The following is a 22,129-nucleotide window of genomic DNA, read 5'->3' as shown; positions in this document are numbered from 1 at the left end:
AGCCTAAAGTAGACAGGGAGGGAAACCAGGGTCAGGAACGATGGCAGGGGCGTGGTACAGCTGGGGGAACAGGGGAGATAGGAGGCAAGGGGAAGAGAGAGAGAAAAGAAAGGGGAGAAGAGAAGAAGTGTGGAGAGGGAGAGGAGGAGAAACTAAAATCAAGAGACGTGAGATAAAATCCTCTGTCTTCTAGGCAACCACCTCATTGCGTAATGTTTAGTGATGTGGGTGGGAAGTCTGACAGTGCCGTAATAATTTGACACATCTGATGACAAGAGGTGAAATGGGCTAGTGATTTTGGAGGAAAGGTGGTCCTCCTAAACACTGCCAGTTACTGAGGGTCTCTTCTGTGCAGGCAGGGGCAATGTCCTCACAAATCTCATGGTTAGAAAGATGGGCTCCACTACGGGTCAGCTGTGAGTGTCAGAACCCAGTCTTGGACCTCTCTGAACCCACGCGTTCCCATCTGAAAAGCACAGACAAAAACATGTGTGTGTGTGTGCACACGCGCGCGCACGCACGCACGCACACACACACACACAGATGGGTTGTGGCGAGGATTACTAGGACCCAGTGGGAAAGGGTGAGTATCTGCTGGACAGCCCAGGCTCAGCAATGCTAGTCACTAATTTTACCAGTGTTAACAGTCATCCCACAGCAAGTCTCCTGCTGGGGCACCTTGTAGCCCTCACTTTACAGCTGCAGAAACAGTGGCTCAGAGACAAATGGTTTCTCCAAGGTCACAGAATCAGGAAGCTACAGAAACAAAATGTGAACTTGGGCCAGCCCAGCACCAAATACTGATTCCTAGTTTTCTCTCTCTTCCCTGGGGAAATGTTGTGGGGTCTGCTTATCACTGCTACCAGGAATCCCCGGAGCTGTGCAGCCCCTCATCTGGGTGCCATCCCACTCAGCAGGTGCAAGTGTAAAGCTGAGAACTCTGCCACTCCCCAGGGAGCATCTGGATGACCCCAGGCCTCACCTTGGAAACCTCCCCTCAACTGGTGCACATCTCAACCTATCTTAGTTAACGTGGCCTGATGCATTTATTAAATCAGAAAATTTATTAAGTAATAAAGCATCTGGAGCTTCCTGTCTTCTAACTTGCTGATCAATGTGTGAAATACATTCAGACTTGCTGTTGTATTAATAACACACATGGCCCCAGCGTCACGACAGGAAATGGCAGTTAGGAAAGGCAGGATTGGTCAAAGTCAACATCACATCTCCTCTGAGTACAGAGTAGAACTTCTACTTCTAGAATCGTCTGAGAAAAAATTTACATTTTCTAACTTAAAACAACTAATGCTAGAAGTAGAGTTCTTGTTATAGCCATGCACTTACTTGATTTCTAGAGAGAATTTGACGTTAGTGGGTGTCTTCTTATTAACAGGAATATTGTAATTATAGTTTCCAGGCCTAATTACAGAAAAAAAGATAAACCACAAATGAAAATAAGCAGGAAAGCTTTCAAAAGGCTTTTTGCCACTCTTTACATGCAATGTAAACTGTAAAATATCATATGATAAATAATAAATGTAGAAAATCATTTCATCTGGTATCGTTTTATGTTTTTCAGAGATATACTTGTCAAATTTCAGAGTGATCTTTCAGGTCTTAATATAAAATACGCTACAAAGATTTATGGTGTTTCAGAATATGTAGAAAAAATGATGGAAAGTCAAACCCCAGACCAAATACACAAAACTAAACATGCAGCAAGGGGTTTCAGTCCTCCTTAAGGAGATGCACATTTCAGAAGATAAATGAGGCAAAGGCCTCAAACTAACAATCTCCCTAGAAAGAGGGACTGGAAATAATAAATACCAGTTTCTCCACCATAAGTCACTCATTTCAAACAACATTCGCAGGAAATATCATGCACTTTCAGAATCTGAATCTACTAAAATTATTGTAGTCCTAGCTACCATTTAGTAATGGAGAAAATTACAAAACAGAACTGCTTAGACATAATTTTTTTTCCCTTTTTAAGAGAGACATTTGGGGAAAACGGAAGATCCTGTGACTTGTATTATACTGAAAAACTCTAGCAGAACGGCATACTGTATCCAATACAAGTTTCCCTTATCATCTGAAATCCCTTATTTGGAATTATATGGAGCAACAACTAAAAATAAATGGAAAATGAGAATGTCATTTTAGACTCTCTTTAAATAATACTGAACTAAGTTGTTAAAAATGTGGAAGCACGGGGCAGACATTTGACTCGGTGAAGATACTGTTTGGGTTGCTGTGAGCCATATGGAAGTGCCGGTGTTCAAGTCTTGAATCTTCTTCTGATTTCAGCTTCCCACTGATGGACACGCTCAGACGCAGCAGGAGATGGCTCAAGTATTTGGGTCCCTGCCACCCACATGGGAGATCCAGACTAGTTTCAGTCTCCTGGGTCTATCCTGCCCAGCCCTGTGTGTTGTAGGCTTCTGGGGAGTGAACCAATGCATAGGCAATCTCTCTGTCTCTCTACCTTTCAAATAAAATTAAAACAAAGTCAAAAAAGTTTTTGTTTATGTAAAAGTAAAATTGAAAGAAATTGAAAGATGTAGCCTTTTACAATGTTTAGGTTTATCAAAAACATCCCATTGTACACTATGAATTTATACAATTTTGTCATTTATATCCAAATAAAGCTGAAAAAAAAAGTGTGCTTCTTGTGTATCAAGTGGAGAATAGCGTTATTTCGGTGAATGAATATATTTTTAAAAATCAGAAAGATCTACACTGAGATCTGGAGCACTGGGTTCCATGGGATTCATTTTTTATCATGATTCTCCCAATGTCAGGGAGCTTTGCTTCAATCCAGCTCAGCTGACAGTATCCTCATCTCACAGATGAGGAGTGGATATGCAGGCTGGATAAACATCTTGCCGAAGCCCTGGAATCTGAACCTGAATCACTCTTCATCACAGTGTCATCCTGCCTCCAGAATGAATACCTACTTCTGACACTTATCCCATGGGTGACCTTCAGCAAACTTTTTTCAAGTTTACTGAAACTTAAACCACAAACTGGGGAGAAATAAGACCAACTTCACAGGGATTCCATGAGAATTCAATAAGGTAAGAACACAGAGGTCACAAACAAATCACAAAACACCATACAGGTTATTCTTGTAACTCTGGACCATTCATTTAAAACCTGTTATATCCAGTTGAAAAAGAAGGTTGAAATTTCACAAGACCTACCACTGCAGTTCCAAACACAAGCTTTGTATTAAACCTAGCAGACATCCAGTAAGTATGTGAAGAATCAAGAAAAATAACTCCTCCTTCTGAATGACTACACCTTGTGTACAGTGCTTGCCAGAGCACCTTGCACTCTTGCTTTACAATGCTGCATGACCTCCATACAGATGATAGAACATGCACTGGATGTGGCAGACAGCTTTTGCTATCTCTGAATTTTTTTCCCTCCTGATTTAAAAACCAAGAGAAACTATTTTCTTTAGCAATTAAAAATGACATCTCTTACTAGGATGTAGAAATATGAGCTCACTCGTAACTTCGAGCCATCAATAACGTCTTTCATATCCACAGAGTTAACCAGCAGCTCCATGCTTAATCGAACTGTGTCCCCAGAGAGTCACTCACAGAGCTGCCCCCTAGGCTTTCTGCTTTGGAAATACCCATTAAACCAAGAGATTGGAGCTACTGGGGCCATGGTTTATTCCCATTTGCTAATACCAACTGTTTTATGATATCCTTAGCCACCATGTAACAAACGTGTTTTCACTTCAGCAGCAAATAAGCAGACATTGATTTCACCTTGTAGCTTTAGCTTTCATTCATTTCAAAAACCCAGAACCCTGGGTAAATTCCAGAAATAACCAGGACATAATGGGCAGGCTTACCCACCCGCACTGGAGGCTTTCACTGCAGTACCGATGATCTATTATTTGCTGGATTTCCATAATCTGAATAGAACTGATGGTTGTATCAATCCCTGAATTGTGAAGAAATAAAGAGAAAAAAGTAAACACTTCTGCAGAGGTAAAGTATTATACTCCAGCATAACCCCCCAAATGGCAGAACATGAAGTAAGAGTTTCCTACATTAACAGATTTCATTTGCATTCATATAAAAAAAAGGAGGTGAAGGAAGGGGAGAAGACTTTTTTATTCTTTTGGTTATAGTAAAATTTAAGAAAACTAATAAAAAACCAGGCCCCAATAAACTGCCCCCATAACATCCAAAAGAATTTCTGGACCACAGAAGTCCTACTGAATCAAAATTTACTAAAATGAAGGGGCAATATGAAATGCAATCTGTTTCAGAAAACAGAAAACAAACTGAAAGTATAGTCAGACTAAAGGGGGGAGCAGGAAGTTCAAAGACACCATTAACATCCAGAGACCAACTGCCACTTCTCCGGCAGTACATGAGGGTATCATTCACTGTTAGGGTGGCATCGGGTATAAAAACACAAGCCCGGGGTGTAGGTGACAGGCAGGGTGCGCCTTTGTCCTTGCTCCTCACTCCAGGAATGCTTTTACAGCTTGTGATGCTGCCTGGCCCTACAGCACCAAAGAAGAATGTCACTTAAATGTCAACTTACAGTCACTCCCCCTGTTAAGTCTGCTGAGCGTATCTCTTGCCAGGAATGATTTGTTTCTGTCTTCTAAAGAAGAAAAAAGGCCATCAGACTTGTAGCTTTGCTCAGGATGAGACGAGAAGATATCCCCTGTGGGCCCCAGTTGGTCTGGGTGAGTCAAATGTCTGCCCACCCTTTCTCTCTCTCTACCCTTCAACCTCTCCGGTCCCTTACCTATTTCTTATGATCTAGTTTATTCTCACCCTTCTCCGTCTGTTATGGGCTGAATTGTGTTCCCACCTAATGTATATGTTCAAGTCCTAGGCAGTCCAGTGTGACTGCCTTTAGAGACAGGGCTTTAAAAGAGGTTTTAAGTTAACATGAGGCTATTAGGGTAGCCCCTCCTCTTATCTGGTGTCCTAGAGAGAGACACTAGACCCACGCACACAGAGGAAAGGCCATGAGAGGACACAGCGAAAAGCTGGCCTTCCGTAGGCCGAGACCTGCTAACACTTGACCTTAGACTTCAGCCTCCATCACTGGGACAATATTCATTGCCTGTTGTTTAAGCCACTTGGGGATTCTGTCACGTCAGCCCAGGAAGAGAGAGACACCATGCATGACTGGGTGCTGGTGCTCACAGCTCCCACCTTTCCAAAGCCACAGCATTTACTGCTGAACCGTCTTATGTGGCCATCAGCTTGTACATGTCTCTCTACTGAAGGGCATGTAATCTCTGGATGATTACTTAACTCTTCATGTATTTCTGTCCTTTCTTGACCACTCTGGAGTAGGGAGCCTCTGTGAACATTCTGTGAATCCTCTGAAACTCTTGGCATAATGTCTTGCTCATATTAGGAAAACCATTTTTCTTTGATTAATAACAATGTAACAGTGGTTATATTTCTTATCTGGTTTATGAATTAGTAGTGCTGTTAAGCAAAATCAACAGATGTAAGTTGTCTGGGTTCTTTTCTATGCACCTTAGTGACACTATATCATGATTGTATGGACTAATATAACAAAATGGAAGTAAGTCACCAGGGAATCTCAGCTTGAACACCTCCGGTGATAGGTGGCTCACTAACTCCTAGGGTAACCCACTCCTTCCTCTGCTGCGAGGTCAGAATACATTCTTCCTTCTATTGAGCATCCACCTTCCCGTGGCTCCCCCTTTGATCCTCATTCTACCTCTTGAGCGAGTTTAACAGGTCCTGAAGGTGCCTACTCTGCCCAGCCTAAACCCGCCTCCCGCGAGGTTGCTGAGAAACAGGACATACCCACGAATCCTGTCTTCTGAGTGAAAACAAAGAACACTAAAAATGCGACATTTGGAAAGTAGGAAGGAGAAGGAAACAACAACATGTATGTTCAGAATGTGATTTCTGATGTATTCCAGGAGATCCAAGGGGGAAAGCAAGAGAAGGGATTCTTTGGTGTGGGCTCCTTTTAGAGTTAAATCCAGGGCCTAATGTTGAGTGGATATTGAACAGTTTTTCAACCCTGTCTACTCCTGTGGCCTCTATGCTGGATGAAAGATCCTGTTAAGATGAGGAATATAGTTGAAGAGCAGTAGAGGGAATAGGTAAAAATGAAGAAAAACAGAGCAAGACTATCTCTACAGTAAAATAATGATATATTAACCTTCTTTATGCAAATAGAGTTTGGGGTCTCTAAAGAAAAGCAAAACTTACAAAGTTATTGCATTTTCCTAATTGCTTAATAGCCTGAATGTTAAAAGTCAGAGAATCTTTTTAATTTTATATATACACACAAACACACACACATACATATAAAGACCTGTTTATTATATGAAAGGTAGAGTGACAGAGAAAGAGGAAGAGAAACACACAGTGAGAGGTCTTCCATCCATTCCTCAAAGGCTTGCAACAGTCTGGGACTAGGCCAAGCTGAAGCCACAAGCCAGGAACTCCATCCAAGTCTCCCATGTACATGGAAGGGACCCAAGTTCTTGGGCCATCATCTGCTGCCTCTCAGATTTATTATCAGGGAGCTGCATCAGAAGTGAGGGGTAGCTGGGTCTTGAACTAGCACTCCAATATGGGATGTAGATATCCCAAGTGGTGGTTTAACCTGCCGTGCCACAACACCTGCCCCAGGAAAGTTTTTTTTATTAAAAAAATTATTTGAGAAGCAGAGAGACAGAAAGAGCTCCCATCTGGCTTATTCCCCAAATGCCCACAATGGCCATAGTGGGGCTAGGGCCAGAGTCAAGAGCCAGGAACTCAATCCATGTCGCCATGTGGGTGGTGGGGGTTTAACCATTTGAGCCACCTGCTGCCTCCCAGGGTCTGCATCAGTGCAAAGCTGGAATCAAGAGTCAAAGTGGGGAGTTAAACCCAGGCACTCTGATATGGCTAGTGAATATCTTAACCACCAGGCCAGATGCCCGCCCCTCTTAGAGAAAATTCTATGGAATTTATGTATTTTTGCATTGAAGGATAATTATGATAAATCAAGTTTTTATTATCACATACTATTTATTGAACATTGTTTTCAGTATCTCATAACAGTTCAAAAGGGAGGTTATGGGGCCAGCCTTGTGGCATAGTGGGCTAAGCCTCTGCCTGCAGTGCCAGCATTCCATACGGGCACTGGTTCGAGTCCCATCTCCTCCTCTTCCAATCCAGCTCTTGGCTATGGCCAGGGAAAGCAGTGGAAGATGGCCCAAATGCTCGGGGCCCTGCACCCCCATGGGAGACCTGCAAGAAGCTCCTGGCTCCTGGCTCCTGATCTACCCACCTCCGACTGTTGCGGCCATTTAAGGAGTGAACCAACAGATAGAAGACCTCTCTGTCTCTCCCTCTGTCTGTAACTCTACCTCTCAATTAAATAAAAAATCTTTTTTTAAAAAAAGGTGGGGAGTTTATCCCTGGTTGACAAATAAGCTAACAGAGGCACTAGGGGGTCACCCTGCAGATAAGGAATAGAAGAGGGAGTCTAGTCCAAACCACCGATTCCAGAGCCTGCAATTTTCCTATGATGTCCATAGGGGAAGAAGTCAGTTTAACTGAGCAGCAACTAGGTATAGACAGGAGTCCAGTCACTGGCATGGGGCCAGAGTCACTGGAGTGGTGATGCACTTGTTGTCTCCAAAAAGGCATTTTAAAAGGCATTTTGAAAAAGGAACCACCCAGATGATTGTTATTAAGACTATAAAAATTAGGTATCCTTTAAAAGCATACAGTGAAAGTCATCATTTAGTGTCTTGCTAAACAACCTCACAGAAGAATTTTATAAACTCTTGGCAGTCATGTTTGAAGGAGTTGTGGATTTAGATGTGTGTTCAAGGTTCCATTTCATTTTTTAAGATAGAAAGAAAAAGTAGTGGTGGACAATACTGAGTGCGACCACTCTTGCAGGTACCTCTGTGCTGGGTAGTCCAGCTGTCAAGTGGGTGGAAAGTTTGTTCACTTGTGCCCCCATTGGACTGTGGGCTCCTGGGAGTCTGCATCTTGTTCCTTCCTGCATTCCCAGATAGGGCAGCGCCAGGCTCCCTTGTAGGTGTTCCACAAATATTTATGGAAGGATGGAAGAGAGCCAGGGAAAGAGGAAGGAAGAGAAGCAAGGCCAATTGTTTAACCTCTAAAAAAAAAAGTTTCCTCTTCTGTACTCAAAAGGAAACTTGTCGGTAAATGGGTAGGGGTACAGCGGGTGCCCATGAATTGCTGAGGTCCTTCACCTTGATCAAAGAGGAAGGAGGCAGAACCTAAAGACAGGGCTCACTTTGAAGCATCCTGTCTGCCAGAATTCTTCCCATTAAGAAGAAAGGAGGGGTTAAAGCCATGGCCTGCAGTGCCGGCATCCCATATGGGTGCCTGTTTGAGTCCCGGCTGCTCTACTTCCCAACCAGCTCCCTGCTAATGTTCCTGAGAAAGCAGCAGAGGATGCCCCAGGTGCCTGGGTCCCTGCACACATGTGGGAGAAGCTCCTGGCTCCTGGCTTCAGCATGGCCCAGCCCCGTTGTTGCAGCCATTTGGGGAGTGGACCAGCAAGTGGAAGACCTGTCTCTCCTTCTCTCTCTCTCTCTAACTCTGCCTTTCAAATAAATGAAAAGGAAAAAAAGAGAGAGAGAGAGAGAGAGAGAGAGAAAGGAGAAATCTTGATATGTAAGAATTTTCTGGGAAAATTTTTTTTTTGACAGGCAGAGTTAGACAGTGAGAGAGAGACAGAGAGAAAGGTCTTCCTTCCATTGGTTCACTCCCCAAATGGCTGCTACAGCCAGTGCCGATCCGAAGCCAGGAGCCAGGTGCTTCCTCCCGGTCTCCCATGCGGGTGCAGGGTTCAAGCACTTAGGCCATCCTCCACTGCCTTCCCAGGCCGCAGCAGAGAGCTGGACTGGAAGAGGAGCAACTGGGACAGAATCCAGCGCCCCAACCAGGACTAGAACCCGGGGTGCCGGCGCCGCAGGCGGAGGATCAGCCAAGTGAGCTGAGGCGCCAGCCGGAAATTGATTTTTCATTTCCCTTTCCAAAAGGCCTCCAGAGTTCTTGGATTCTAGCTATTCCAGTAATTATGATGTTCAAGTACCCAACTTCTATTATGAGTTTTTGTTTAAGATTGCTTCCATACAAGGCTATACAAATTTACAAGGCAAATAAGGCAGAAAGAATAGAAACAGGAACTTTCTATCCTGTTTTCTTCGCCTACCTTTGGTTCTATTTTTCTGCTGATTTTTCAGGGAAAGAGCCCATGATAAATCCTGGCCAAAGAATTAAAGATTTGTCTCATCGCCACAGAACTGTGTTTTTAGGTTCCTGGTGATGTAGAACCCTAGGTATAGAATTGAGTATTGGACGAGATAAAGTATTTTTTAAAACAGTAATTGAGAAGAGATAATGTTGCATATTGGATTCATGAAAATGTTTTTTCAAAAGCAGAAAATAAAACTGAAATCTTACAAAACACTGCCAATTTGTCATGTGTCTGAAGTAAGACTTTTCAGCTCAGTCTTGATTTATGTTTGAAAACCATAAATGCTGCTTTAGTCACACAAGGCTAGTTCTCATCTTACAAATGGCCTTCAGCAGTGTTCACTACCAGCTTTGTGTACATTCCTGGCGGCTTCTGTTGTAAAACTGGAGATGCATTTCACAGTTGGCGGATGAGACCTCTCAATAAACTAAGTTAGGAACTTCTGGAGGAGAGAGGTAAGCAGGCGTCTCACCAAAGTATATCTGGTGTGGTAGAAGGTGTATATTGCATTACGTATAAAGCTGTGTGGATGGCCGAGTTCCAGGACAGCACCTTGGATATCTTTCTTTTATACTGATTGAACGAGATTCATGTCAAGAAGCAGTCGATGAGGTCCACTAGTCAATGGCTGAATCTTTTAACTCAGGGGACCACTTTCTTTCGCTCTGCTCTGAGTTCTGGTCTCCAAAACAGGGTGAGCATGAGTTCCTGATGCCCTTTGCTTTGTGATATCTTTAAAAAACCTAACCAATTCTTTTATAATCCACAGAATTTCACAGAAGTTTCCCCTTCTGGGCTCTCTGCTTTTAAGATCTAACTTTCCTGTCTACTTAAATCCTTATTGGTCCCACGGACCACAATCCAATTCATCACATTCAGGGGACTCCTCAGAGTAGAAGCTCAATATTCCAAAATTCTCACTTTCCACTTCCTAATTAGTCTTGCCCAGACTTTTATTAAGTGAATGGGAGAAGGGCATAACTTTTCTGAAAGACACTTCGTAAAGGCTGACACAACCACCTTGAGCTCAGCATGTCAGAGAAATGCTAATTTTCATTCACTTGTTTTGTTGTAGTCTTACTCCTCAGGGAGGAAGCTCAATGATGCATGTTGGGAATTATTAAACTATTAGATATTATTCTGCAGCCCACTGAGAATTTTCCTAAGTTTTTTTCACCCTTGCATTTCTTTTTCATTTTTATTCCCTAATTTTTAAAAAAGATTTATTATATTTATTTGAAAGACAGTTACAGAGAGAGGAGGTAGAGCCAGAGAGAGAGAGAGGTCTTCCATCCGCTGATTCACTCCCCAGAAGACTGCAATGGCCAGAGCTAAGTTTATCCGAAACCAGGAGCCAGGAGCTTCCTCTGGGTCTCCCATGCGGGTGTAGGGGCCCAAGGACTTGGGTCATCTTCTATTGCTTTCCCAGGCCATAGCAGAGAGCTGGATCAGATATGAACTTGAACCAGAGCCCGTATGGGATGCAGGCACTGCAGGCTGGGGCTTTAATCCACTACACCACAGTGCCGGCCCCTATTCCCTAATTTTTAATTGGTCTTTAATGCTGCAGAAACATCAGGTTCAAAGTCAGAGTTGCCTGGCTTTCTCCTCTTTTGTAAATTTAGGAGTCCCAGTATGACACAGTGCTCTGGGCAAAATGAAGGATGGACCAGCTGCAGAATGGAAGAGGTTTTGCTCAGACCCTCAGCAACAGCCCACACTGGGGACATCGTAATGGCTACAGGAAACCCTGCTGGTGGGGGAGGTACAGGACCTTCCAAAATCCAGGGAGTGGATACTTCCCATATCCTCTAGACTTGACATCAGTCAGGTGCAAGCGTATCCTGTGTCCAAGTACATGGAGGAAGGATGGTAGAAAGAACCCAGAACAGGGAAACCTGGTACCTAGATTACAATTTCAACTTTGCAGGTAATTCAGCGGAGGAATCTTAAGCAAGGTCCCATGCCTCCATCTCATCAGCTGTAAACTGGGAAAGCTGGTAGGAATCAGAAGTTCTCCTGACCTTGAGCTTCTGGAATCCCTGGTTACTGCGGACCCTGGGGTCTGGGGCATTGTTTGCAGATTTGGAAAACAACATCTTCCTCACAGCTGAATACTATTTTTCAAATGTCAAGACTGTTTTCGTAAAAATAGTTCAATGAAAAGCCCAACTGAATCTAGTTATACCTTCGCTTTATGTATTTCCCAATCAAATCACTATCAAAGTATATTAATAATGGATTCTCAGGATCAAAACATGAGGGTAGCCCTGGTTTAGCTGCTTTCTGACAGTCAGGGACTCTAACTCCCCATGAGTTTTCAGGCTTCTTGAAGGTGAGAGAGAGGCAAAATCATCTAAATTCTTTATATTTTTCCCCAGTTGAAAGGAGGAACACTTTTCCACTGTATCATGGAGCTTTAAATTTCATTCTTAGGTAGAGAAGAGGCTGGTTCTGTCTAGGGGGACACAGCCAGGCACCTGGGAACAGATCTTTCTTTAGGAGTTCACACAGGTCTGAAGTCATAAGAGAAGCACACATTCCTTGTCCCAGGAAGAGCGTGGCAGCCCTCATCTGCTTTGATAAAGGCTGTTTCCCCCAAAATCCCTTTGATGTGAAGAGCTGGCTGCTGCATGACTGAATTTGTTCAGGGGCCAAGACATCCTTCAAAGTGAAGAGTGGCGCAGTCCACGGCTTCTTCCCGTTCAGGACCCATTGTCATCAGTGTGGGGTGATCCCTTCTGAGGACTGCCCTCAAAAAGGGCCCCATGTGTCCCCAGGGTGAACTCCAAAGGTAAGGAAGGGGTTTACCAGCCACGGTTTCTCCACGTGCTTTCCCAAGAGATGAAGGTTTTGGGGACTTTTGTGTAGTACTGAATTTTTTCATGACTAAAAATACTGAGACTATGATTCAAACCAATTCCTTTCTTCAGAATGAGCTTTCTCCTCACTCTGTAGTAACATATTTATCCCCAAATTCAACCAAAAATCATTTTTATGAAAAAAAAAAACAGGCCAAATTCTGCCTCTTATAGATGTGGGGAAAAAATCTTGGGTCTAAGGATATTCATTGATAAAAAAAAAATTTTTTTTTTGAGATAATAGCAGTACCTGTCCTGTAGGCTTGTGAGGATTAAGTAACTTATTCGTGTATACTATTTGACAGTATCTGGCATACAGGAATATCTCAGTACACGATGATGATGGTGATGATGATGATGATTTGCAAAAGTTATATACCCGGAGCTGGCGCTGTGGCGCAGTGGGTTAAAGCCCTGGCCTGAGTGCTGGCATCCCATATTGGCACTGGTTCAAGTCCCAGCTGCTCCTCTTCCAATCCAGCTCTCTTCTATTGCATGGAAAAGCAGTGGAAGATGGCCCAAGTCCTTGAGCCCCTGCACCCCCGTGGGATACCCAGAGGAAGCTCCTGGCTCCTGGCTTCAGATTGGCGCAGCTCTGGCCGTTGTGGCCATCTGGGGAGTGAACCAGTGGATAGAAGACCTTTCTCTCTCTCTCTGCCTCTCCTCTCTCTGTGTAATTCTGACTTTTAAATAAATAAAATAAAAATCTTTGAAAAAACGGCCAGCGCCATGGCTCAAGAGGTTAATCTCCACCTGTGGCACCGGCACACCAGGTTCTAGTCCCGGTCAGGGCACCGGATTCTGTCCCAGTTGCCCCTCTTCCAGGCCAGCTCTCTGCTATGGCCTGGGAGTGAAGTGGAGGATGGCCCAGGTCCTTGGGCCCTGCACCCGCATGGGAGACCAGGAGAAGCACCTGGCTCCTGCCATCGGATCAGCACGGTGCGCCGGCTGCAGCGGCCATTTAGGGGTGAACCAATGGAAAAGGAAGACCTTTTTCTCTGTCTCTCTCTCTCACTGTCCACTCTGCCTGTCAAAAAAAAAAAAAAAAAGAAAAAGAAAAGAAAAGAAAGAAAGAAAAATCTTTGAAAAAGAAAGTTGCATACCCAAGACCAGGAATAATATCAAAAGGAAAATGAAATCACATTGCTGCCCTCAAAACTTCACCCACTGACTATACTCTATGTGTCAGCCATTGATACTGCTTACAAACACTTCACTTATTTTCTTCCAAGCACACATTAAGTCTGCCCTTTGCCATCTGTTTTTAAATTAGACATGACTAATGTGACTTGCTTTGGCCAATGAAGTGTAAGCAGAAATGACATACATTATACCTAGGTGGACATTTTCAGAGCTAGCACACAGTGTGTCTTGTTCTCTTATCACTACTGTAGAGATTATGGAAATATGTATTGAGATGGAGCCCCCACCAACTGAGCCCTGAATGACAATGATATGATTTTGATTTTGGTTAACATTTGATAAACACAGTAATTCAGAAACAAATTTTTGCCACATAAAACCGCTGTTATTTGGGACTTGTTGGGACAGCACCCTAACAGAGAAGCCACACTAATATGCACTGTAATTACTAACATCATCTCTAATACATGCATTAATATATGTGTGTAGATGATTTTGAAACATCAACAAATTAGTACGCATGTGGAAGAATTCTATTTGATCTGACAGAGATAGTTTCACTTGTAGCCCTTGATCAAGTTTCTATAATTTTTTAACATGACAATTCTGTTACTGGAAAAAAACTATGCGTGTGTATATGTGGGTGCACTCGCACACGTGTGTGTGTGTGTGTGTGTGTCCCTAGGAGGAAGAGGAAGAGAAAGTTCCTGGATGTGACATGCCAACCTTGTCTTTTTCACTGCTCAAAGCTTACTATGTATCTGTATTCTAAAGTAGAGCTTCCGAGTCTTTTCTATTTTACCCTCATTAGTTTGGGTGGAGAACCCAGATGCCACATCACCAGAGCCAAAAATATCAACCCACATGCACGTAATTATTTCACTGTGCTGCTATTACTATCTTCTTTGGCAAAGGACAAAGGGAACCCTTTCTCTTGGAAATCACAAAAACTTGAATCAACCAAAATTTTCTCCCCAGATGACTGACTATTTGTGTATTTGTGTGGTTAAAGATCTCACCACCTCAGATAGAACCATGGAACTATTAACAGACAATCTAAGTAAATACTGACAAGGGAGAAGTCCCAAGTGCAAAGCCCTGGGGTTTGCCTCTGGTCACCAGTTACCTCCCCAACGCCTCTGATGGTTTTCCGTCTCCTCCTTGGACTGGGCTTGTAAAGCACTTGGAGAGACTCTTCGTGTTCCCCAGACAGGGCAGCAGCTGGTCTCCTGACATGGCAGGATCGTGCAGAAAGTGATCTCAGGGACTTCCAAGTTGGGCTGGGTGGCTGCCAGGGTTGTATGAGGTGCTGCGAGGCATTGGGCAGAGAGGAGAGAGGCAAGAAGGTTAACCTGAAAGGCTGGTTTCTTCTGTTGACGGTGCTGCATGTGTTGACAGTTCAGAGACACAGAGGGTGAGGAGTGGGAAGGCCTTACCTGCAGGGGAGCCGGTGGTTGGCAGCGCGGGCTCCTGAGAGCTTGTGATGTTGCTAGAGGAGAACAACACGACTCGTCAAAGAGGCCCTCGAGAATCCTTCTCCCCAAAGGAATACAAGACCTGAACTCTCACCTCGTAGGGAGACTGGAGGCATGTCGGTCTTGATCTTTTAAGCTAAGTATGTAAAGGGAGACTATTGTCAAGGCACTGTCAAAAAAAAAAAGAAAGAAAGAAAAAGAAAAAGCATTATATGACAGATTAGTTCCAGATCTATCTCCCACATCCAGCTGGCCCAACACGGATGCTCTCAGGCCACACAGATGGGGCAAGGGGGAGGGGTGGCCACAGCCAACAGAAACACCAGGGCAACTAGCACACTCGGGCTTTTCTGCCCTGGCGAGGAAAAGCCCTCGGCTTTCTGGAGCCTGAGGCTGCTGGGGTGCTGCACACTGGTGGACTTGTTTCCTAAGGGCACCGGCAGCCCGGGCCAGCTGTCTCAGAAGCGTCTGGCACCAATGGAAGATTACAAAGGATGCGTGGATACAGCTGGAGGCAGTCCTCAGCTCCATGCGGGAGAGAGGCAGGGCAGAGCTCACAGCCTGTAGAGGGGAGTCGCCTGCACCTGGTGGCCCTAGGGGACCAGAGCCTGCGCATGTGTCTGGTCAGCTGTGGACGGCAAACCCTTGGGCTGCTTCTCTCACAGTCTCTCAGCTGCCTGTCTTTTTAGAGCACGACACTCAAAACTGGGCAGAGAAGGAAAAGCAAGGCCATAAAGCTTCCATTTCCACACTAGGCAACTTCAAGATAGTGAAAGTGTCTCCCTGCACCCTCTCCCAGCCCCTGTGATCAGCGCTTAGATGTCCAACTGGAGCTTCCCTGAAGGTTCTCGGCTCTGCGAAGCTGTTCCCAACAGCTCCATGTTCTCCTCTTTCAGGGTGTCTTGGGAACTCTCTCAGGGGAGCCACAGAAGGAAGTCTGCTGGGTGCTGGGCTTGAAGCCAGGCTAGACACTTTGCCGGCTTGATTTCACACCTGGGTCTCCAAATGTGACTCCTTATTTTATCTCCGTCAAAGGCAGTGGATTGACCATGATGAAATGTCCCAGGGAACTTCAAAATATTGGTGGAAAATGGAATTAAAGGATAAGTTTGTTTTTGGTGTCAAAAAAACCCACACTGAAATCCAGGCATAATATTTTCATAATATGCATTTTCCACGACTTTTTTGGAGATCTTTCCACTTTTGGACAAAGAAATGTGAGAAGCAATTCCTCATGTGTTCTCAGCAGCAGCTGGTGACTGCCCAGCAGGCTCGGCCCTGCCTGGTAAGTGATGCTGGGTCTCACAGATGCCATCTGACAGAATGGGCTGTGTTGCCCTGGCGACTGTTTGCTGTGGTCCAGCCGCCCCTACTCCCCATCTCTACACGACTACTTCTTAAATTCTCTGTGGGATTTGTCTCTGCCATCTGCCTCAATGCACTGCCCAGAGAACTTGCAGGACTACAGAACGAAACGGACACCTACTCCCCTCTTTGAGGGCAAACCCTGGTTTTGTTCTCCCTCAGGTACATCCCAGGCCAGCAACAAGATACTAAGCTTCGGACCTCCTGTTTGTGGCCTTAATGGACACCAAGATTGGAATCTGCAAGATCTGATAAGCATGTTTAGGAAGCAATCTCTGTCTCAAAGTTAGGCTTCTAGAAACTTTCCACTGGGCTGGGAATCTGTGGTTCTGGAGAATGCTAAGTATGTCTGCTCCAGGCAGATGCTCAGACTCTCCTGATATGAAAACCCCAGCCAGAGAAGACAGGCACACTTAGGGGTGTGAGAAGAGTGAAAAGCTTCCAATGCTGAGAGATATCAGGGTATCTTCCCGGGAGCACCAGCAGGGCATGAGAGAAAATGCCACTGGCAGAGAGGGCACAGTCTGCCTTCTACCGCTGGGAAGCTCTTGAGGCACTGGGAACTCCCTTGCCTTTGAGAGTGAAGGTCTCCCCCAAGACTTGTCCAGAGCCTGTCCTACCCAGGGCTCACAAAGCAGCTTTTGTGGGACAGATCAAAACCCCTTCCATCACATGAATAGTTAGACAAAAAAGCAAGGAAGGAGAATTCAAAGGCCCAGAGAACCCAGGCAAGAGGACCTGACCCGGGGCTCAAAGGCTGGGGTCCACCGTAGCAGTGGCAAGAGCCTGAAGGCTGCATTCCAGCAAGGGCTGACCCCTGCTCTGTGCAGAGGACACAGGGGGGCCTCAGGGGCCCAGGCAGATACTGTTGCGATTACTGTGTTTACCTCGTTTAACTGTCTATAGTGAATCTGGCTACAATTTCATCATAGTGTCCATCTTGATGTCCCTTTGGTATACATCCACTGAAGAATCCCAGTAGTGACCAGGGAGAGTGGGTTGTACCTGATTTCATTCTCACTTCTTTTCCCACAAGCCAGCAGGAAGGAAAATTTGAGAAAGTTATTTGCAAAGTGATGAAACACACACACACACACACACACACACACCACCACCACCACCACCACACCACCACACCACCACCACGTGCACGCATGCACACACACAAGGAAGGCACAGGTTGCTGCTAAGACATGGAAGTTCACTGAAAAAAAAAATCATCCTTTAACTCCCACTCGAGTACAGAAAGTCTGTGCTTTTCTCTTAAGTGCGAGGTTTAGAAGGACGCCCTCATTTCCAAGCTATCGGCCTGGTTTAAAGGGCTTCTTGCCATCAAAGTAAATAAAAGGTGGGTCCCCAGTCCCTAAGTACGGAAAGAGAGATGAGAAGAAAGGAGGTTGACGATACAGCAGAACTTTGAAGTTTTTCTTACCAAAAGGCCATTACCGCTGTCAGACTGATAACCAAAGTCTGGAAAACCCAGTGAGGACACGACTGGCTTTTTCCTGAAAAATAAACCTATAAAGAGGTTCAGTATTGAATGCGCCGCCTGCAGGGATCTCTGCCGCTCCCGTGGAGGGTGCCAGTGCCCGGATTTACATCCCCCTCTTCCTCTCTGCCTCTCTGCACACAGTGCTCCTCCAAAGCCTGCCTCAAGGCCTTCCCTTTCCTTGATACTCCAGGTGCAGCAGTCTCCTTTTCCCTGACACCCTGCAGGGCAATTGTCTGTGCCATGCACTTGGTACTTATTTTGCAGTTGTTGATTTTGTCAGAGCCCAGAAATCCATCTCTTAATAGAAGACTTAAGGAAATCAAAAAGTTGTCCAGATGTGAAAGAACACATCTAACAGAAGAACTTTAGGAACCATGATGAATCTAGAAAAGATTTTCATAGCGTGAAATCTTACTAAGTAATTAAATAAGAGAAGGGGCTTCATAAAGCTCATGGGAGATGGTATTAAAAGATAATGAGTGGAGCAGGTGTTCAACCTGGCTGCATCCCATATCAGAGCACCTGGTTCGATCCCCAGCTCCAGCTCCTGACTCCGGCTTCCTGCTCACACAGATCCTGGGACGCAACAGTGATAGCACAAGAGGCTGGGTTCCTGCCACCTGCATGAGAGACCTGGATTCAATTCCCAGCGTCAGCTCAGCCTAGCCTCAGCCACTGCAGGATTCTGGGGAGTGAACCAGCAGATGGGAGCTCTCTTCCTCTTTCTTTCTGTCTCTCTCTCTGTGTCCCTCAGATAAATGAATTTTTGAAACATTTTAAATGTGAATTTTCCATGAAATTTGTGAAGTCCCCCTATACACATCAGTATCCAATTCTTCCACCTATTTAAAAGGGCCGCTCTGGGTCTGTTTCTTATATCCATTATTCTTATATCCATTCAATCAGATATTTAGTGAGCACTACTATATACAATGCTTTAGAAGATATAAAAATTAGTGAATTACAGTTTTTGGGAAGTGAATGGGACAGACTTTCTGGACTTAGATATATTAGCATAAAAAGTTTGTGCTTAGGGAATAGGCCAAGAGCTACAGGAGAAACACCTCCAAAATGATGGAGAACTGGACTGAAGAGATAGGAGTGGTTCTCTGCCCCCTTAAATAAGGTGCTTCTTAGAGATGAGTTTTCTGCTAATGCACTGGGAAGTATGTTTGCTTCCTTCTGGGGATACAGAACATAGATCCAACATGCTGTTGGTTGGAATGGTATTGCTGGGAAGTGGTAAATAAGAAATAGCTTGCAACTGGTTGAATTTCTTGATCCTAGCTGGTTAAGGAAAATATTCTTCAATGTAAAAGAGGGAGGTATTAAACACTCTTTTTAACAAGTACACAAACCCTGAGAGCTACTGTAACTGCATCATTTAAGTGCAGTTTCTGAAAACTAAGAAGTCAATGGCCTAAGACCTGAAGCCAGACTAAGTCATCTAGACATCATTGAACCTCATTATTAATAAGAATTAAAAAATGCCTATTTTTCAGTTATTGGGTAGATGCAATTAACACTTTAATGGTTCTTAGATTTAAGTGCACATAAGAACTACAAGTAAGACTGTAAAAAATCTAAATGCCCTGGAAAATTCTGGTAGATGGGATGGGGGCTGGCAACCTGTAACAGTTGAGATAATGACAAGTATTTATCCCTGTTCATTTCTCTCCTCTCCCCCTTCGCCTCCACTCTGAAGTCCTTCCCACCTCACTCTGAACTCTACACATAGCAAGAATCACCCACCTACTTCTTAGAGGTAGGAAAAGGAAGAAAGGAAGAAAGAAGAACTCTGTAGATTCAATGAGCCCTAGGGCCAGACTCTCCAGTTCTCCCCCAGAATGCATACCATCTCAGCCAGCATTAGGAACTGGCTTCTCATCTGCGAAGGCCTATCAACTTGCTAACACAGCAATTTCTTTGCTCATTAATACCCCACCCCCAACACACATGTACTGCAATGACCCAATGAGGCCCAAAGAACAGGGGACACCTAGTGAGTGGGTGGCAGGGACAGTCAACTTCATGGAAGCAGAGGCCTCCTACCAAGACCACACAGCGGGAGTAAATCATTCTCATTATGTATACTTTACCGAGCTCTGAGGATGTTTCTGACAAATATAAAAATATGGGAACAACTAGAATAGTAGGTCTAAAAGTACTGGTAACAGAGAGAACATATTCAGCACTTACTGTGTGCCGCATATTCTTTTTTTTTTTTTTTTTTTTTTGACAGGTAGAGTTATAGACAGTGAAAGAGAGAGAGACAGAGAGAAAGGTCTTCCTTCCGCTGGTTCACTCCGCTACGGCCAGAGCTGTGCCAATCTGAAGCCAGGAGCCAGGAGCTTCTTCCTGGTCTCCCACGCAGGTGCAGGGACCCAAGCACTTGGGCCATCCTCCACTGCCCTCCCGGGCCACAGCAGAGAGCTGGCCTGGAAGAAGGGCAACCGGGACTAGAACCAGTGTGCTGCATATTCTGAGTGCTTTACATGTACTGTCATATTCAGTCTTCACAATAATCCTCAACAGCCCATGAGCAGGTCATGTTATCATCTGCATTTTAGAGGCAGGAAAAGGGAGGCACAGGAAAGCTGTGTTCTCACCCAGTCAATAAATCACAGGGGCAGGATGTGAATTTTAAGGAAAAAAAATCATTCCAAAATCTGTGCTCTTAACTACAGTGCTGTGCTGCCCCCTTTCCTCTGTGCAAACAAACAAACAAAACCCACTACACAACACAGCTATTATGGCTATCATTCAGAAAGGCTTCATGGCTTGTCAAGAAGTCTGAGCCTATCCTATCTATTTTCAGCCTTATCTTTACTATCCTCCCTAATCGATTCCCACTAATCCTTCAGTGAAACCCGTGCCAGCTCCCAGAACTCTGTTTACGCTGCTGTCTGCAGCCTCTCCTCCAGCTCCACCACTTTCTAGGCCAAAGGCTACTGTGCTTTTGAAGCCAGGCTCCCATGATACGCCTGCAGCACTCCGGGCCTCAGCAGCGTTTATCCCGTCAGGTACACCCATGCTTTGTATGTTCTTCCCATCCTCCGAGCTACCTTGTACAGCCTTGGAAGAAAAGATCGCTTCTGACTCAGCTTTGCCTCCCACAGGGCTTCTGCAGTGACTGCAGGAGGTCTCTGAGTGCAGAATGTTCTTCCACTCTTGTTTAAGTCCAGGATCCCGTGTCCACATGTCAACTCCCACCTCGCCCACACACCCAAGACATGGAACCACTTAGTGTTTTCAGTTGCGATTGTGAGGCTTCAGGAAATATTGTCAGATTGGACTCTCATTTATTTGTTTGACAAATATTTCTTGAGTACCTATTATGAGCCAGTCTCCGGGAACAAATCAAGATGACAGACTCAAGGGCTACCCTTGTGGACCATACATTCTGGTTACTATTCTCAGATACTTGCAAATTAAAGAGAATCTCTGTGTGCAGGGCAGATTTAAAGAGGTTGCAGCTAACAAAATTATACCTATCAGGGCTTCTCTGGACACAGGCACCATTCCCTCCATCTCATAATTACAAACGGGCTACACAATGTCTTTAGTGTTTTGTGTTTCTTGAGCTATATGTGCTGGACACTATCATCAGCAATCCTAATAAGACAGGTGCCATAGAGAGCTCTATTTGACAGTGTGTCCCCAGAACACGTCTACATATATATTTATCTATGTATTTGTGCCCATTGTCAGCACATAAAATGTCATTAGTTTTTAGTAGAAGAATATGGAATGATCTCGGAATCTGTTTAGAATAGTTCCATGCAATACAGCATGAGAAACAGACAGTAAATGAGGCAGTAACTCAAACACCAATTAGGCTGCCTTTAACAAAGTATCCACTGAGGTCATGAAGAACTTCCCTGGGGAGGTCCACTTTCGGGTCACTGTGGAGCAGAGGGAACAAGCTAGGAAGGGCGTTGCAGCTCCTCCCTCACTAAGACCTCTCTGTGATGGAGAGGGTGTCCTAGAGGTTAACAAACGATCAACTTCCCTTTTTACTGTAAATGTCACCCTGCCCGATGAAAGTTGTCTATCTGTGAAACCATCGCATTTTAACCTTTGCAAGCAAGCGAAAACCTGTCCTACCATCTGCATATTAAATACTAAACTCCAAAGGGAAAAATGGAATTTGAGGATTAAGGGAAGGCCCTTTGGGAGCTACTGAAGCCAAAGACATGGGACTCAGTGGGGTCACGGAACACGCACAGATCTCTCGGCCCTGGGCCGAGTGAGTGCGATGCGGAAATATGAACAAAAACTGTCAAGACAATTCTGAAATGGACACGCTCGGTACTCATTTCTCTAAACTTTCGTGCTTAAAGAAAGTAGCTATCCTATTCAAGGGTGGGTATGTAATTCCCTGAAATGCACAGGATGCAAACTATAAATAAATAAATAAGTGGGAAAAACTTCTTTGATCACTTTCTTGAAAGGTTTGGTTTTTTTTGTTTTGTTTTGTTTTGTTTTGTTTTGTTTTGTTTTAGTATAAAAGACATCATCTCTGTTCA

The 22,129-nt window shown here is 44.6% G+C and overlaps 1 protein-coding gene across 6 annotated transcripts in view; it reads right to left on the bottom strand.

The window, feature by feature from the left end:
- The window catches only part of MYRFL (myelin regulatory factor like), a 132,281-nt gene that overhangs the window by 2,466 nt on the left and 107,686 nt on the right, over positions 1-22,129 (bottom strand). For 3 of the 6 annotated variants that reach the window (XM_089308682.1, XM_089308683.1, XM_089308684.1), the window contains 7 exons: positions 17,541-17,626; positions 14,838-14,912; positions 14,705-14,757; positions 14,395-14,577; positions 4,573-4,698; positions 3,873-3,960; positions 1,345-1,419 (listed from right to left, as the gene is read on the bottom strand). In XM_089308682.1, coding sequence (XP_089164808.1) covers positions 1,345-1,419; positions 3,873-3,960; positions 4,573-4,698; positions 14,395-14,577; positions 14,705-14,757; positions 14,838-14,912; positions 17,541-17,626 — 686 coding nt within the window. The remainder of the gene's footprint in view (positions 1-1,344; positions 1,420-3,872; positions 3,961-4,572; positions 4,699-14,394; positions 14,578-14,704; positions 14,758-14,837; positions 14,913-17,540; positions 17,627-22,129) is intronic. The other 3 variants (XM_070052617.2, XM_089308685.1, XR_016216883.1) reach the window with 2 other exon arrangements.

This window comes from Oryctolagus cuniculus, chromosome 11, assembly GCF_051225735.1.
Source record: "Oryctolagus cuniculus isolate XC-2025 breed Fujian yellow rabbit chromosome 11, ASM5122573v1, whole genome shotgun sequence".
Lineage (NCBI taxonomy): Eukaryota > Metazoa > Chordata > Mammalia > Lagomorpha > Leporidae > Oryctolagus > Oryctolagus cuniculus.
Note: the sequence above shows the minus strand (reverse complement) of the source record. Positions and strands in the feature narration are given on the sequence as shown.